Below are 18,011 nucleotides of genomic sequence, written 5' to 3' on the forward strand. Positions count from 1 at the left end.
TTAACCAAAGAGGGACATACCCATAAATTCAAGCTTCGCCTTTCGCGTTTTAACACTCGGTGGCACCGTGTCGAATGTGGACGAGGTCGAACTGGAAGCCATGTTAATCTTGGACTAAATCGGCCACCGTAGGAGTTAAAACGAAATCGGAATTGAGAGGAACAGAAACTAATATTCACTGGATGGTCATATACAAGTTCACCGCTAGATGGGGTAAAATATCACAGTGTAGCTTTAAGTTAATTTAGAAAAATGTTTGGAGCATTTTTTGTTTGTTAAATTAAAGTTTTTGTTTTTCAAAGTGACGACCAAGCGGCCAGCGGCTGACAGTGAGTTAACCCAACGCTTTAGCCTCTCAAATCAGCACTTGACTTGTCTTGCCTATAATAAAATCCATAGATATCAAACACTTCAAGCATCACAATGTTAGTTAAAAGTACTATCCCCACCATCACCACCACCACAGTAAAAAGGCATTTTTTTATAAGTTGAGGTTAGGCGTAGGCGCTCGCAAACGAAACGGGCTACACAATCTAAAAAAATTAAAATAAAAACATGCAGGTTGTCTTACCATACACCTCTAAACGAATATCATCCGGTCTTCAATTCTCTCGCTATATGCACATTTAACGGAGTTCACGTCAACCAAAGCAAAAGATATGAGCTGCATTTTATGTATCAGTTAAAAGATCAACGACTGCAATATGAGAAAGAGCAAACTAAGCACTGCTAAGATCCTTTAGTCTCATTAGTTTAAATTAAGATTTGAGCATATAAGACTTACTTTCAGTTTCACTTGCGGCAGGTTGCGTGTTGGCTTGCTTTACTCATTTGCAGCGACGCGTGTTGCACCTTCTGAATTGGTTTGTTTAAATGATAGGATTTAAATCCGTCATTTTTTGTTTTCATGTTAATTTTGATTTAAAAAAATGTATGTGCTGTATGTAAATGTAAAAAATAAGCTCGTTTCTGTTTGAAATCTTGTCTTTTTAATCTTAAAACAAGCTTATTTTTCTTACCCCATGGACAGATAATTGTACACCCCTAGAATATGGTCATGCAGAATAAGGCATTAATATGTGCTTTATGAGTGCTAATAAACAGCCTGTATCCTAGCAATATGCATGATAATAAGCAACTAGTTAATGGTGAGACTTGGACTCTAAACTAAAGTGTTAGCAAAAACTCTTTTGTTGTGAAATGTTATGCTCCAGACCATATTGTTTTATCACTCAGTGAATTCAATTTTTTCGCCCCTCTTTCCTGGATTGAATTGCAGATGACTAATTTTCCATCTGCAGATATTTTAGACTGTGAAGCGCATGCATAACAAAGGGAAAGGAACGTCTATATTTACTCGGATTTGCCCTGGGAATACCCCGTTCCATCATAATGAGTTTAGCTTTGATTCCATTTGATTCTGAGTAAACGGGACACCGAGCCTGAAAGACAACTTTATTTCCACCAACTGCTTTGATATGAATTAGTAAAAAAATTACCATCCATTAAACTGAAATATTCATCGAGTATTTAGTATGTTATCTAATCATATTAGGGCTCTGTCGGGTCTGCCAATCTGCTCTCAGATGTGGCATCCTCCAGTGTTTTAAAGCCAATCTAGCCAAAGCAGCTTAGACAGGAATCTATGGAATATGATTATGAGCTCGAAATGGGCTCTCAAATGCAGAGATCATGCCCTCCAAATTCACTCAGGTTTATTAGCGAGGCTTTACTCAATATTCCGTCCAGACACCAAGGGCATCAAAGAGGCATCTCTGAGTTCAAGAAGCCCATTTTAAAGGCTTAATTCCAACGTCTCATTCTAATGGCTCTCAGAAGTACACACACACACACACACTATTCGCTTCCGCCTTCCCTGGCCCACGAGTCATTAAAGAAAAACACTGGACAAAAAAGGCCAGGAGGTTTGTAATGGCTAAAATTTTGTGTGTGTGTGTGTGTGTCTCCTTTTTCACACCCACTTGAAAAGCCTCTTCTAGCGAAGTCCAGCGACTTCAGCCACATGGCTGCTGATCAGAGCGTCCACCCTCAGCTCTCCGGGCTGCCCCTTTTGTTGCCGTTCCATTTTGGCCACTTACCCTAAAACACAACAGGGAGCCCGTCAGGAAGCAAGCTGAGAATGAGCCACATGCTAAGTGGGCTTCAATAGTTAATTAGTGTGTTTCCAACCTCAGCTTGGCAAGAGAAGACAAAGCCAGCGTCTTCCGCCTCCACTCGACAGCTCCTTCCTCAAAGCAAAGAGCTCCTGATATCCGTCTTAATCAGTCTGACATCTTGACAGTTATGGCTTCGTGACGAACTTCGAGGCCCTGTTGCGTTCGCGGTTTTCATTAACAGCAGAATAATTAACTCAGTGCGAAGCTACTTGGTAATTATCATCAACACTCACGGCTATCTATGCATTGCACAGGAAAGGGCCGCAGCGCTGTTACACTCGCACAACAAATGCATTACTCATGCAATCCGTGTCTGGATAAATTTGGTTAATTCCTTCTCTCCTTAAGTGATTTGCTCATTATGCGAGTCGTTTTTGTTCTTGGCGATTTCGGCGACTGTGACACGCTTGGCAGTGTATCGGCTGTCATAGATGTAAGCGATTGATAAGGCTCTGTGTTTGCGTCGCGGAGCGGCCCGTAGCGCAGTGATAGTCACCCTTCCGTGCGCCTCAGTGTCACCCTACTTAATCACATCATTATTTGTCACGGCAGGCTCCTCTGTCATTAGTACTGACTTGATGCCAACGCAACTGTGCTGAACGTCACACTGCGCCAGGGGCGGTTTTTTTCAGACGAGGCGAAAAAATTTGAATGGGAAAATAATGGGCTACACCAAAATAAACCTAGAAGTATTATGAAATATGACATTTAATAGTGTGTACGTCAATATTAGTCTGTTCGAAAGCGATGCCAGTGGGTAAAGTTTTTGAGAGGTTCAAGCGTCTACTTTGCTTTCCAGCAGTATGGTGTGAATAAAGGTGAATAAAGGTAAAAAGTCACATGAAGTGGCAGTGCATGCATGTCGCCGTGTCATGTGATCAGGTTCACAACTGGGGCCTGTATCATGATGGTAGTTTAACAAACTCAGGGTTACAGGATTAGTTTCGAGTTGACAAAACCAAACCAATCTATTCAGGCTTTGTTGGTCCCATGATGCTGATCATCAGCTTTCTCTGTCAACTCAGGCTTTGATCCCGAGTTTAGCTGTGACATCACTAGTGAACAGCCAATCACATGCTGCGGATCAACTGAGATTCACTTCTCTCTTCTACAGAATATTACATGATTGAAAAATATTAAGAATTTAAACAAATAGACAGGAAGAAAAGAGCTGTCTATGAAAGAGGACAAATTAAAGAAATATCTTATACGTCAATGCAAGTAAAACTTATGAAGTAAGTTTAGTTGATATATAGAGAGAATTTAACATTTAAGGTCACATGTAGTAATTATTATAGCTTTATTTGTTGGTTTTAAAGCTTATTTGTATGACCTTTATAAAGGCTATTTATATTAATTTGAACTAAGTGCCTATTAATGATTGATTTACTAAAATTATACATGTGTAATTGATTAAGGGTATAATAATTACATAAATGATATCTAAATCATTCAAAAGTATTATTATTATAAATAAGCATTGTTAAAAGCCAGACGCTTTAGTCTTTAAAAACCATTTGCTATGTACATTTAATTTGGAGTAGAAACTGGGGGAGTGACTTTATTGCATCAGAGGTGTGTCACTTTGCTCACAGCTGATTGGTCCAATTTCAGTTTGAGATCTCTTATCGAGAACATAACCTGTCCTGGAGCAGGTTAGCCGTGGAGCGTAAGTTAATATGGAGATGAACACAGCTAAAAGCCAAACCACTTTAATGATACCTAAAACCCAGGATTGGCAAAAAATAAGCTTAAACATATCTGGCTAGCCAGCTAAACCGGCTTCATGGTATAGGCCCCTGGTCTGCAAAATTGTCCACAAACATACAGTCATGCTCAAAAGTTTACACACCCCTTGCAGAATCTGCTAAATGTGAATAATTTTAAGAAAATAAGATGGATCATACAAAATGCATGTTATTTTTTATTAAGTACTGTCCTGGATAAAATATTTCACATAAAAGCTGTTTACATATAGTCCACAAGACCAAAACATAGCTGAATTTATAAAAATGAGAAAAGTTTACACACCCTTGATTGTTAACCCTCTATGGTACGCAATATGATTTCAATGAGGAAAAAAATATTTGTGGTGTTTTTCCTGCTTAAAATAGGACGCTATAACAATAGCAATAACATTTTTCATAATTTTTCTATTTGTTTATTTTTTAAAAGTTGTACCACAACAGACAATATAAACATTTGACATTTTCATTTTCAAAAAGAAATATATTTATTGAAAACATCGATTATTTTAACCAGACACCTGAACAAACACATTTATCCCGTTTATAATGTATTACAAATTTCTTATTTAATAAAAAGTAACATTTCAAATTAAGCTGTTGCTCTCAGGCAACATTGTACCAGTATTACCAAACCATCACATCAAGTTATATCAAGTTATCGAGTCAAGTTATCATATCAAGTTATCACATCCATCTTCGATCTCTCCCTGCCAGATTGTCACTATGACCTTATCTTCCTCATCACATGACACCTCATCCTCACCCTCATCGGTTGTGTTTTATACCTTTTTTTAAGTGCTATAGAAAACGTGCAGATCATAATCTATGCAGTTATAGTATGTGAATTACTAATCTTATACGTGGATTACAAAATCACACAAAAATGCAAATACATTTCAAGAATTTTAACTCTTTTCCTTTCAAATATACTATATTTGTATCCAACCCAGTGTGTCTGGTATGGCCTTATGCGATTTCATTATGGTACAATGTTGCCTTGAGGTAACACAGTTTTTTGTTATTTACTCTAAAACATTTGATGATATATAATGTAAAGTTCTTGAAAATACTTCTTTACTTACCAGTGAAGGTGACTCATATTTTTTGTGGGTGATTAACTGGACGGAAACTAGTGAAAAATGCACTTTTCATTGGGGAAAATATGGAGCCATGTGACCTGTGCACATGTGCTGAAACAGCATACAAAATGGACCCCTCTGGGTCATGTGACCAATTTTTTGCACTTTCATTGATTAGTATTTGAGTTCTTCTTCCCTAAAATAGGTTTGACCAATAAATTGGCGTTTCATTGTATTAAAAACAAACTAAAATAGACTGTTGCCTGGAGCCAACACCGTACCGTAGTTAATACTGTGTGTCGTTCCCTGGATGATCCACGGCTCTCTTTTTGTTTTGTGATGATGTCTCTTGTTTGTCCTGAGCAGTTAAACTGACCAACTTTCTTCAAAAAAATCCCAATTCTTCATTTTTCCAGCATTTTTTGCATATTTGAACCCTTTCCAGGAGTGACTGTATGAGTTTGAGATCCATCTTTTCACACTGAGGATGATTGAGGGACTCAAACACAACTATTAAAAAAGCTTCAAACATTCACTGATGCTCCAGAAGGAAACACGATGCATTAAGAACCAGGGGGGAAAACTTTTGAACGGGATGAAGATGTCCAAATTTATCTTATTTTGTTTAAATATCCTTTTTTTTTCATTTATTACTGCCCTTCGGAAGCAACAGAAGATACTTACATGTTTCCTGGAAGACAAATTAAGTACAATTTTCTTTGATCAATAGGGTGGTCCAGTGGGTTAAACCATGGAACTGATACGCAGAAGGTTGCTGGTTCGATCCCAGCGGTCACCACCAGTGTGTCCTTGAGCAAGGCACTGTATCCATGTTGCTCCAGTAGGATTGTCCCTGTAATAAGGCCACTGTAAGTCGCTTTGGATAAAAGCGTCTGCCAAATGCATATCCTGGAAAGGGTTCAAATATGCAAAAGATGCTGGAAAACTGAAGAATTTGCCGGACCTGAAGGATTTTTCTGAAGAACATTGGAAGGACAAATAAGGGACTCAAGGACTACCATCACAAAACACAAAAACAGTCGTGGATCATCCAGGGAACGACACACAGTATTAGGAATCAAGGGTACATAAACTTTTGCACAACGTCATATTTATACATTTGTATGATCCCTCTTATTTTGTTAAAATAATTAACATTTTGCAGGTTCTGCAAGGGGTGTGTAAACTCTTTAACATGACTGTAGACAGACATAAGGTAGGCAAAATAGTCCATTCTCTAATGTCAATAATGTAGCGATGTAAGCAAAGCTCACACAGAAATCACTTTGCTGGTTTACGCGGTGAATCTGCAGCAAAATTCCCAAACGCGTGGACTCTTTTTAAATGACTGGATTTTGCAGAATTTGCCGAAAATGACCGAACCTATAAACACGCAAATATGATGCTGCAGCTCTTTCTGAAAATATTCTGAGTTGGGGTATGGAGAACTTTCAGAGATAACTTTGTACAGATGAGTTCATGGATTAATAATATATAAATGCTAAATAAAAGCTTCTTAAAGATTTTGTGTTACAGCTTTGAATCTGAAAACAAATCTTTGTAACCACATCTTTCCTCCTTTTGTTTTGCAGCCTACCAGTTACGAGTCTGCCAGCCTCCAGCAGAGGTGGCCAACGCAGATATCCTGATGGAGGATAATGAGTTAGAGATAGGTATGAACAAAACACACAACACTGCTTTTATTCATAGAACAGCTTCTGATTCTGAAGGGTTGGCTTGAGGTCCAGCATTGGGAGCTTTATCCAGCAAGACGTAAGAAGTGTCCCACATTTCATTTAGTCTATGTATTTTCTCTTCCCCAATAAGAAATATAATACTAAAAATGTGATTGGCTTTCAAAAAATCCATTTGCTAGCAAGAATGGGAAAATGACCTACCAACACATTCGTAGAGAGGGATTTTTCCGCTGGTGATGACTGGACAGAGCAAAGGAACCAGTGTGGACCTCATCAAAAGTCGTTAAATACATCAGGACCAGCCGGGACTTCATGTAGACACATACTGGATAAGAACATCCTGCTCAAACCTGCCAACAAAAAAAACAAGTTCAAGTAGCACTGAATCCGGTAAAACGCATTTAATGTTTGCATAGTCTATTAAAGGGAAATAAGCTAGTCGCTACTTTAGTATAAAATGTGATTTTGACCTACTAGCCTGTTATTCAGTTCATTATATGTAGTAGACTGAATAGGTCCTGTAAAGTAAATGACACTCTATCACTCCAACCTGGGAAAATTGAGTGCCAGTTACAATTAACAAAGCATTGGCGATTTAAATCTTTATCATCCAACATGATGACAAATGTTTCCAACTAATGTAAATCAATATTTACACTGTATAATAATAGTACATTTACTTGCACATCTTACTTGCTCATCTACTCTCCTGAAACAGAGCAATAGCCAGGTTGTCAGTCACCCTAAGCATACCAGATTTATTTAAAAGTGAAGTGTGACATTTTTTTCAATGTAAAAATACATTCTCCTATCCTGTTTCTTTATTCTTTATCCTGGAGAGTATATGTGGACTTTAATAACATTCCTCTGTGTGTTTGATTGTCTTTAATACCTGGAGAAAGCTATCCGTTACCAAAAATGAAAATTCTTCATGATTTACACACCCTCATGTTGCTCCAAAGCTGTGTGACTGACTTTCTTCAGCAGAGCAAAAAATAAGCCATTTGAAAAATGTCTCAGTGTTTCATGTCTTTACAATAGTTTTGGACCCCATTGACTTTCTTTGTACAAAAAAAACTGTTTCAGAACATCTTCTTCTGTGTTCCACAGAACAAAGTCAAACAGGTTTGGAGTTACAAGAGGGAAAATGATGACAGACTTTTCATTTTGGGGGAACTTTTAAATGAAAGGGATAGTTTACCCAAAAATTTTAATTCTGTCCTTAATTACTCGCCCTCATGACGTTCAAAACACGTAAGACTTTCGTTCATCTTCAGAACACAAATGAAGATCTTCTTGATGAAATCTGAGTCCTTCTTTCGCTTCACTGACAGCTACACAACTACCACTGACGCTTCAAAAAGTTCATAAAGTGAATCCATATGAAATTGAATTTAGGCTTTTATTCACGTATAAAAATTCATCAACTCACACATCAGTTGTGGTAAACTGAAGCTCAAGCATGTTCACATGATGTGCTAGAACCAATGAGGTTCATTCTCGTGTTACGCATCACGTTTGAGCTTCAGCAAGAACCAATGAGGTTCATTCTCGTGTTACGCATCACGTTTGAGCTTCAGCAAGAACCAATGAGGTTCATTCTCGTGTTACGCATCACATTTGAGCTTCAGCGAGAACCAATGAGGTTCATTCTCGTGTTACGCATCACGTTTGAGCTTCAGCGAGAACCAATGAGGTTCATTCTCGTGTTACGCATCACATTTGAGCTTCAGCGAGAACCAATGAGGTTCATTCCCGTGTTACGCATCACGTTTGAACTTCAGCGAGAACCAATGAGGTTCATTCTCGTGTTACGCATCACTTTGAGCTTCAGCAAGAACCAATGAGGTTCATTCTCATGTTACGCATCACGTTTGAGCTTCAGCGAGAACCAATGGTAAATGGACTGCATTTATATAGCGCTTTTTAACAGACCTACGGCCATCCAAAGCGCTTTACATTTGCCTCACATTCACCCATTCACACACTCATTCACACACCGACGGCGGTGTCAGCCATGCAAGGCGCCATCCAGCTCGTCGGGAGCAGCTGGGGTTAGGTGTCTTGCTCATGGACACCTCGGCACTTGGTCAGGTAGTACCGGGGATCGAACCACCAACCTTCCGGTTTGTAGACAACCTACATGAACCACTGAGCCACTGCCGCCCCTCACAATGAGGTTCATTCTCGTGTTACGCATCACGTTTAAGCTTCAGCGAGAACCAATGAGGTTCATTCTCGTGTTACGCATCACGTTTGAGCTTCAGCGAGAACCAATGAGGTTCATTCTCGTGTTACGCATCACATTTGAGCTTCAGCAAGAACCAATGAGGTTCATTCTCGTGTTACGCATCACATTTGAGCTTCAGCGAGAACCAATGAGGTTCATTCTCGTGTTACGCATCACGTTTGAGCTTCAGCGAGAACCAATGAGGTTCATTCTCGTGTTACGCATCACGTTTGAGCTTCAGCGAGAACCAATGAGGTTCATTCTCGTGTTACGCATCACGTTTAAGCTTCAGCGAGAACCAATGAGGTTCATTCTCGTGTTACGCATCACGTTTGAGCTTCAGCGAGAACCAATGAGGTTCATTCTCGTGTTACGCATCACGTTTGAGCTTCAGCAAGAACCAATGAGGTTCATTCTCGTGTTACGCATCACGTTTGAGCTTCAGCGAGAACCAAAGAGGTTCATTCTCGTGTTTGCAGGAAATGTGAAAAAAGCCTAAATTCAATCTGTTCAATATATAAAGCGATCGAGGCTCTTCCGAAAATTTGGACTAAACTGCTCAATGGATTAGTTTTACGATCTCTTTATGAACTTTTTGAAGCATCAAAGTGATAGTTGCGTAGCTGAAGATGAACGAAAGTCTTACGGTTTTGAAACAGCATGAGGGTGAAGGAATATTCATTTTTTTTAGTGAACTTACCATTTAAGAGTCTTTCAAAATGGATAGGGCACTAGCAATGCTCCTATATGTGCAAGTATGTGTTGTGCTTTACATGCGTACATCCTCCTGTTACAGAAGTCTCGACTCATTCCAGCCAACTGTCATCTGCCCTCAGTGCCAAAGTGACTACTAAAATAGTTCCCTAAATAAAACCCATTCATAACACAAGCATGTTGGCATAAAACATCAAGCCTGCTTTTGATGGGTGCCACAGAAATTAGGCCAATACTGTAGAGATTCACCTTGCCCTGTTGCCTAGACACTGGCGGTGCATAGGAACGCTTCTCCGCATCGGAACGCTCCAATGCGTCACACCTTTGATGTTTTCCAGGTGCTTACACGTGATTATTTTTAGATAGGCGATGGCGGCAGGGTTGTCATGCAAAGCTAATACAAGCAATTCATTAAACAGGGCTGCAAACGCTGCTGTTTTACAGCTCAATTATCAACCTCTTCAAGTTCAACGTTAAACTGTATACATCACAGGCGTATCTCGGGCATCTTTCTCCATTAGAGCGATGGAGGTTAGCTGTCCCAACTAATTAAACGGACGCTTAATCATTGCAACTCTCTTTCTCTCTTTGTAAATCAGGTGATATTATCCGCTATCGCTGTCACCCCGGATTCACCCTGGTGGGGAGCGAGATTTTGACGTGCAGGCTTGGAGAACGGCTACAGATGGACGGACACCCTCCTTCCTGCCAAGGTGGGCACACTTCAAGAATAAAGACACGGACCCACAAGCTTCCATTTACCAGGATTACGTGTCTAATGCATCTTCTATTAGACACCAGAACACAGGGTTAAAGGTTTCAGCGTGTTTGAGTGTGTTGCCATGGACGCATCCACAAGTACATCGCAGGATACTGAGAACGCTAAACTATAAGCTCGAATCACTCAGACGAGCATCATACATGTAATGGAGGGTAAAATGTGATCAGAGGCGGTATTGCTGATAGCCCATGAAGAGCTCAGTCATTCCCTGTCACTGCTTCTTCCCTCCCGTTCCCTGTTGATGAGTGATGCGGCTCTTGGAGTTTAGTGGCTCAAACAGCTGCCGCCATTAATCTTTCATGGCTCCATCCTTCTCCTTGCGTCCCCACGAGAGAGCACTCACTTTGTTAGAATTTTTCCTGTGCTTAGATTCAGGAAAGTGCCTGGAAACGGTAGTTCAATCATTTGTCATGCACATTAAAGCAGTTTTGGAGTGGGATAAACAAAGTGAGCCATGGAGCAGGAGAGCTCATGAAGTGTTTTGCAGAGTGTGTAACATTTCAGGCTGACTTGATGAAAAATTTTGGCTTTTTTTCCAAGATGACAGACGATGGCCACCACCTCCAGTCTTTGAAGAAATATGGGTAGCACTTTATTTTACAGTCCTGTTCCCTATGTACATACTTACTATAGTAATTGCAATAACTGGGGAATAACCCTGAACCTACCCCTAAACCTAACCTTAACCCGTGTTATATTACAGTACTTTCTTGGGTAAGTAAACTGTAGGTACACGTACTGTAAAATAAAGTGCAACCGAAATATGGAACCAGGAAAATAATTAACTGTGTTAAATCTAAGGAATTGTTGAGATTAGCATATACCAGACCTGATTTCAAGGTATATTTTGTGAATATTTGGACAAGAATGAACAATTTGGCTCATTGTTTTACCCTTTCATTGTTGGATTTTAGTTTAATGTAGTCAAGTTTTGTTCAGTTTCATTAGGCTAATTTAGTCCAGTCAAGTTTAGTTTTGTTTAGGCTTCTCTAGTTTCTCTGAGATGATTTCAGTTTAGTTTAGTCCAGTTACGTTTGTTAGTCTTTCAGGTAGTTTAGTCTTGTCAATTGTTGAGTCAAATATAGTCTTGTGTTATGTAGTTTAGTCTAGTTTTATTTAGTTTAGTCCAGCTTGGTTTGGCTAATTTAGTCCAATCAAGTTTAGGCTTGTCTTCTCTAGTTTCTCTGAGATGATTTCAGTTTAGTTTAGTCGAGTTAATCTTGTCTAGGATTGTTGAGTCAAATGCAGTCTTGTCTTGTGTTATCTAATTAGTCTAGTTGTATTTTGTTTAGTCCAAGTTAGTTAGGTTTATTTAGGCTAGTCTAGTTCAGGTTTGATGAATCAAGTGTTGTCTTATCTAGGTAAGTTTGTTTCTCTGAGCTGATTTCAGTTAGTTTAGTATTATCTATAATATGTGTCGAGTCGAATGTAATCTTGTGTTATCTAGGTTTGTCTAGTTTAGTTTGGTCCAGTTTGGTTAGCCTTTTTTAGTCTAGTTTAGTTTTGTTTAGGCTTGTCTTCTCTGGTTTCTCTGAGCTGATTTCAGTTTAGTTTAGTTGAGTTAGGTTTGTTAGTCTGGACTAGGATAGTTGAGTCAAATGTAGTCTTGTCTTGCTATCTAGTTTAGCTTAGTTTTATTTAGTTTAGTCCTGTTTGTTTAGATTCATTTAGGCTAGTCTAGTTCAGGTTTGATGAATCCAGTGTTGTCTAATTTCATTTAGTTGCGCTGAGGTGATTTCAGTTAGTTTAGTCTTGTCGATTGTTGAACAAATATAGTCTTGTGTTACGTATTTTAGTCCAGTGTGTTTAGGCTAATTGAGTCTAATAACGTTTAGTTTTGTTTAGGCTTGTTTTCTTTTGTTTCTCTGAGATTATTTCAGTTTAGTTTAGTCAAGTTAATCTTGTCTAGGATTGTTGAGTCAAATGTAGTCTTGTCTTGTCTTATCTAATTAGTCTAGTTGTATTTTGTTTAGTCCAAGTTAGTTAGGTTAATTTAGGCTAGTCTAGTTCAGGTTTGATTTATCAAGTGTTGTCTTATCTAGGTTAGTTTGTTTCTCTGAGCTGATTTCAGTTTAGTTTAGTTGAGTTAGGTTAGTTTAGTCTTGTCTAAATTGTTGAGTCAAATGTAGTCTAATGTCGTTTAGTCTAGTTTAATTTAGTTTAGTCAGGCTAATTTAGTCCAGTCTAGTTTAGTTTTGTTTAGGCGTGTCTTCGCTAGTTTCTCTGAGATGATTTCAGTTTAGTTTAGTCGAGTTTGGTTATTTAATCTTGTCTAGGATTGTTGGGTCGAATGTCTTGTCTTTCTGTCTAGTTTAGCTTAGTTTTTTTAAATTTAGTCCAGTTTGGTTAGATTAATTTAGTCTAGTCTAGTTCAGGTTTGTTTCTCTGTGCTGATTTCAGTTTGTTTGTTTTGTTTAGGATTGTTGAGTTGAATGTAGTCTTGTCTTATGTTATCTCATTAGTCTATTTGTATTTAGTTTAGTCCAAGTTGGTTTAGTCTAGTCTAGATCAGGTTTGTTTCTTTGAGCTGATTTCAGTTTAGTTTTTCTGAGTTTGGTTTGTTTGTTTTGTCTAGTATTGTTGAGTTGAATGTAGTCTTGTCTTTTGTTATCTAATTAGTCTATTTGTATTTAGTTTAGTCCAAGTTGGTTTAGTCTAGTCTAGTTCAGGTTTGTTGATTTAAGTCTTGTCTTATCTAGTTTAGTTTAGTTTCTCTGAGCTGATTTCAGTTTTGTTGAGTTAGGTTAGTTTCAGTTTACTCGAGTTTGGTTAGTCTTGGTTTGTTGTTTTTTTGTTCTTTAGGTTTGTTGAGTCGAGTGTTGTCTTATCTATTCTAGTTCAGTTTCTCTGAGCTTCTTAATATCTTTTTCATCTTAGTCTACTCGAGTTTGGTTAGTCTCGTCTAGTCTAGGCTTTTTGAGTTGAGTGTAGTCTTGCCTCATATAGTTTCTCTAAGCTAAGTTTAGTTCACTTCAGTTCAGCTGAACTGAACAGAATTGAGCTGAGTGTCATATGAAACATGAGTAGTAGAGTAGTATATAAAACATGACAATATTATTGATATAATCCCTATAATTAACTGATTTGTACAGACGGCCCTCCAAAAAAATGACTCTGTAGGTCATTTTTCAAGCACCTTCTTACGACCTTTATTTACGTTTTAAAGTCATGCGCCTCTAGCTGGCGTTAAATAATGACTGTTTCGTTTTTACGTCTGTCGTCATCAAATTACGTATGACATGTCGTTACCAATCAAAATGCGTGTTTACCATTTGTCATATTTCCATTTAGCAAAAATCTTTTTTTATTAACAACTACACCCACCCCAGCCCTAAACCTACCCAGTGGTTTATAGTGCATAAACACTTTATAAGCACATGCGTTCCCTGGGATTGAACCCATGATTGCACAATTGCAAGATGATTACATGATGTTGTATTTTGCAATGCTCTATCAATTGAGCTACGCAAAACCCAAAATATAATGCAAATAAAAGGAAACAAAGCATTCAAATTAAAGTGTCCTGTTGTCGATAGGGGCGCAACTTTAGTAAACGCTCCAATGGGTCGTATTTCAGGGAAGTGGCAAACGACCTACATAGGCTTATTGGTTGGAGGACATGTTGGATTTGTATTAAATAAATGCACAAAAAAATTATTTTTTTCCCCCACAGTGCAATGTCCTGCTCATGATGTCCGATTTGACTCATCTGGGGTGATTTTAAGCCCTGGGTACCCAGACAGTTACCCCAACCTACAGATGTGTTCGTGGAGCATCAACGTGGAGAAGGGCTACAACATCACCATGTATTTTGAGTTTTTCCAGACTGAGAAGGAATACGACATTCTGGAAGTCTTTGATGGTAGACTTTTTTTTAATTTAATTTCAACTAGGCAGTGATTGTAAAAGTGTTTAATTTAAAGAGACTTGTCTAACGCTGAGTTCACACGATACAACTGCTTTTTAATTTCAACATATGAAATGTGAAATTTGAACTTATATTAGTCCAATAAGAGTGGATATGCCTCTCACAGAAGGAGTCACCATTTGTGGCCAAGGCTGTTATTATCTACACTTTGTCGGCTTTTCCCATTTTCAAGATATTTCCCAAAAGTAATTTCAAACAAGTCAAACTGTGTTCCACCTAAGCACTAAGCTACTTTTATGAGTTTCATCTTTTTGACAGGTATAATTTGGGATAGCAGTCCTCCTGCAAATTGTCTTTCTCTTCTGTTTCTTTTGAAGGACCCACAATTCATAGTCAGACCCTGGCCACATTGAGCGGTGACCTCCCCACACCCTTCAACATCACCACCACGGGCCACCAGCTTCTTCTGCGCTGGTCAGCTGACCACGGCACCAATAAGAAGGGGTTCCGCATCCGCTATGTCGGTGAGTATCAAAGTATGTATCCATTTAAATCTCTTTATTGCTTGCACGTTTTCCGTCTCTGGTCTTGAATTTGAATGAGCATGTGTACTTTGGGTAGTTGACATGAGATACTTTTGAGTAGATGGCCTGAAAATATTGAATAATTTCCACTATTTTTATATTTAGATTACCTTACTTTAAATTATAATTGAATAAATATGTTTAATGTAATATTTAGCAAATCACAAAACTATTGCCTTTTATCTATTATCCATGACTAAATTATTTTTCAAAATGATTGATTATAGTTTTTAGTGCATTACCGTTTAAAAGTTTGGGGTCACTAAATTAACCTTTATTCAGCAATGATGCATTAAATTGATCTAAAATGACAATAAAGACATTTATAATGTTACAAAAGAAATTTGTTTTCTTTTTTTGTTCACTTTTTATTCATTTAAGGATCCTGGTATCATGGTTTCCACAAAAATATTAATCAGCACAACGATTTACAACATTGAGCAGCAAATCAGCATGATTTCTGAAGGATCATGTGACACTGAAGACTGGATTAATTCAGCTTTGATCACAGGAATAAACTACATTTTTTTAAATATAATGAAATAGAAAACCGCTATTTCAAATTGTAATAATATTTCTCAATATTACTGTTTTTACTGTATTTTGGATCAAATAAATAATGCAGCTTTGGTGAGCAGAAGAGACTCTTACAGACCATGAACTTTTGAACGGTAGTGTATTTTATTTTGATTTATTTAGACAAAATAGTATATCATTTTAATATTTATTGCGTTTAGTATAGTAGATATCAGCCATAACATGAAAATAAGTAATTATCTAATTATTGGGAATTTTAAAATGGATGCATCCCTATGTAAAACTTTTTCAGACAATTTAAAGAAATAGATCACAATCTGTTATTGTTTACTGACCATTGTTATACTTATGTACTTTTTATTGTTGTTATAAACCTCAAATCTGCATATTGATGGGGAAAAAGGTTATTGGATATTATGTGTCAACTACCCATGTATGTCAGAATCTTATGTGTGTGAGTGCATGTGCATGTATATGTTTATGCACGTGTGTGTGTGTGTGTGTGTGTGTGTGTGTGTGTGTCCTGGTAAACCCCACATAGATGGCAATATCTGAAATCCTTGTCCTTGTAGAGAAAAACGTAATAACACAGAAAGTGTTGTGTGATGTGTAGGTTTAGGGGTGGGCTTAGTGTAAGGGGAGAGAATATACAGTTTGTACAGTATAAAAACAGTGTGTGTGCATGCGCGCGTGTGTGTGAGCATGGATGGACGTGTCGTGTACATGGTGATAACATTTTTGTGTAGAAGTAACTTTGTTTGTTAGGCACTTTGATGGATTTATTTAGTCTTTTTTACCCAGGAGAGGGGTACACACTACCTTACTTCAGCTCATATATGTTTGACAAATGTCCTTTGCCATTTAGGTTGTGCACTTTACAGTCTCTCGGAAAAATCATACTGACAGAACAAGAAAGAGCAGAGACCCAATGGCCCAATAGTGCACTTTGTTTAAGTGAATACCTCACTTGCCATTGTGGATGTCAACCAAAGACCCGGGGACTCCAAATACACACCTCACCTTTCAATTCCTCAAGCTTGAGAGGGCTTTCTGTGGTCACTTAAAGCGGGAGGTTTCCCTAGTGCCTGTGGTCTTTCCACGAAAAGACGTTTTGCAGACATAAGCAATGCACCGTTCTCGTGGACAAGAACTCTTATATCTATGTGTTAACAAAGTTGTGTAAACCCTGATGATCATGTGATTCAGCATGATTTGACAATGATCCAAAAAGCATCTTGTGCCCCAAAGGAAGTGAGAACATCTGAGCATCTCATACTTTTAGACCCCGCTGTATTTAAATTGTAGTGTAAAATGCTGCAGATGATAAACCCATATTAAAGGATGCTTTCTTTAGTGTGTAATGTTGCTGTTTCAAAAGGTCACTCCAGCGGGAGTTATTCTCTATATCAGTGTTTCTGAACTCCCTGAAACGCCTCCATTGTAGTCTTGAGTTTTCTTCCGGGAACAAACACGTCACAATATTCCACATTTAAATAATTACCAAGTCATACGCTAAATAAAGGGGCGGGGCCTGGTTGAGTTAGTTAGTAGTGTGTTGAAACTGGCGGTTATGGTACGGGTGGGACATTTCCCAAACACACTCAAAGCAGTTGACCAATCACAACACATTGATCCAGCCGACCAATCAGAGCACATTGTGCTTTTCAGAGGCAGGGGCTTCACAGAGACAGAAACTTAACAGAGCATTACTGACAGACTGGGAAGAGATGAGCTGCAACAATGGAGAATATGGGGGAAATAATTAAACATCTCTACTACTGCTGTCAAAATTAGCGCGTTAATGCATGCAATTCATTTTTTCAGTTTGACTCGTTAAAGGTCCTGTTCTTCGTGATCCCATTTTTCAAACTTTAGTTAGTGTGTAATGTTGCTGTTAGAGCATAAATAATACCTGTAAAATTATAAAGCTCAAAGTTCAATGCCAAGCGAGATATTTTATTGAACAGAAGTTCCCTTTCAAAGCCTACAGCGAGCGGCTGGTTTGGACTACATCCCTGTACTTCCTGCTTTAATGACGTCAGTAGAACAGTTTGTTGACTAACCTCCGCCCACAAGAATATGCAAAAAAGGGGGCGTGGTGCTTAAACTTACCCATACCACCACACCTGTCCCTTACCCTACCCTTAAACTTACCCAAACCACCACACCTGTCCCTAACCCTACCCTTAAACTTACCCAAACCACCACACCTGTCCCTAACCCTACCCTTAAACTTACCCAAACCACCACACCTGTCCCTAACCCTACCCTTAAACTTACCCACACCACCACACCTGTCACTAACCCTACCCTTAAACTTACCCAAACCACCACACCTGTCCCTAACCCTACCCTTAAACTTACCCAAACAACCACACCTGTCACTAACCCTACCCTTAAACTTACCCAAACCACCACACCTGTCCCTAACCCTACCCTTAAACCTACCCAAACCACCACACCTGTCCCTAACCCTACCCTTAAACTTACCCAAACAACCACACCTGTCCCTAACCCTACCCTTAAACTTACCCATACCACCACACCTGTCCCTAACCCTACCCTTAAACTTACCCAAACCACCACACCTGTCCCT

General features: G+C 38.6%; 1 protein-coding gene across 1 annotated transcript in view; it reads left to right on the forward strand.

Moving 5' to 3' along the window:
• csmd3b (CUB and Sushi multiple domains 3b) overlaps positions 1-18,011 on the forward strand; it is a gene marked incomplete at its 5' end in the record, with an annotated part of 796,761 nt that overhangs the window by 627,277 nt on the left and 151,473 nt on the right. The window contains 4 exons of the mRNA XM_079829185.1: positions 6,597-6,677; positions 10,245-10,358; positions 14,100-14,288; positions 14,672-14,830. Coding sequence (XP_079685311.1) covers positions 6,597-6,677; positions 10,245-10,358; positions 14,100-14,288; positions 14,672-14,830 — 543 coding nt within the window. The remainder of the gene's footprint in view (positions 1-6,596; positions 6,678-10,244; positions 10,359-14,099; positions 14,289-14,671; positions 14,831-18,011) is intronic.

This window comes from Gobio gobio, assembly GCF_949357685.1.
Source record: "Gobio gobio genome assembly, chromosome: 11".
Classification (NCBI taxonomy): domain Eukaryota; kingdom Metazoa; phylum Chordata; class Actinopteri; order Cypriniformes; family Gobionidae; genus Gobio; species Gobio gobio.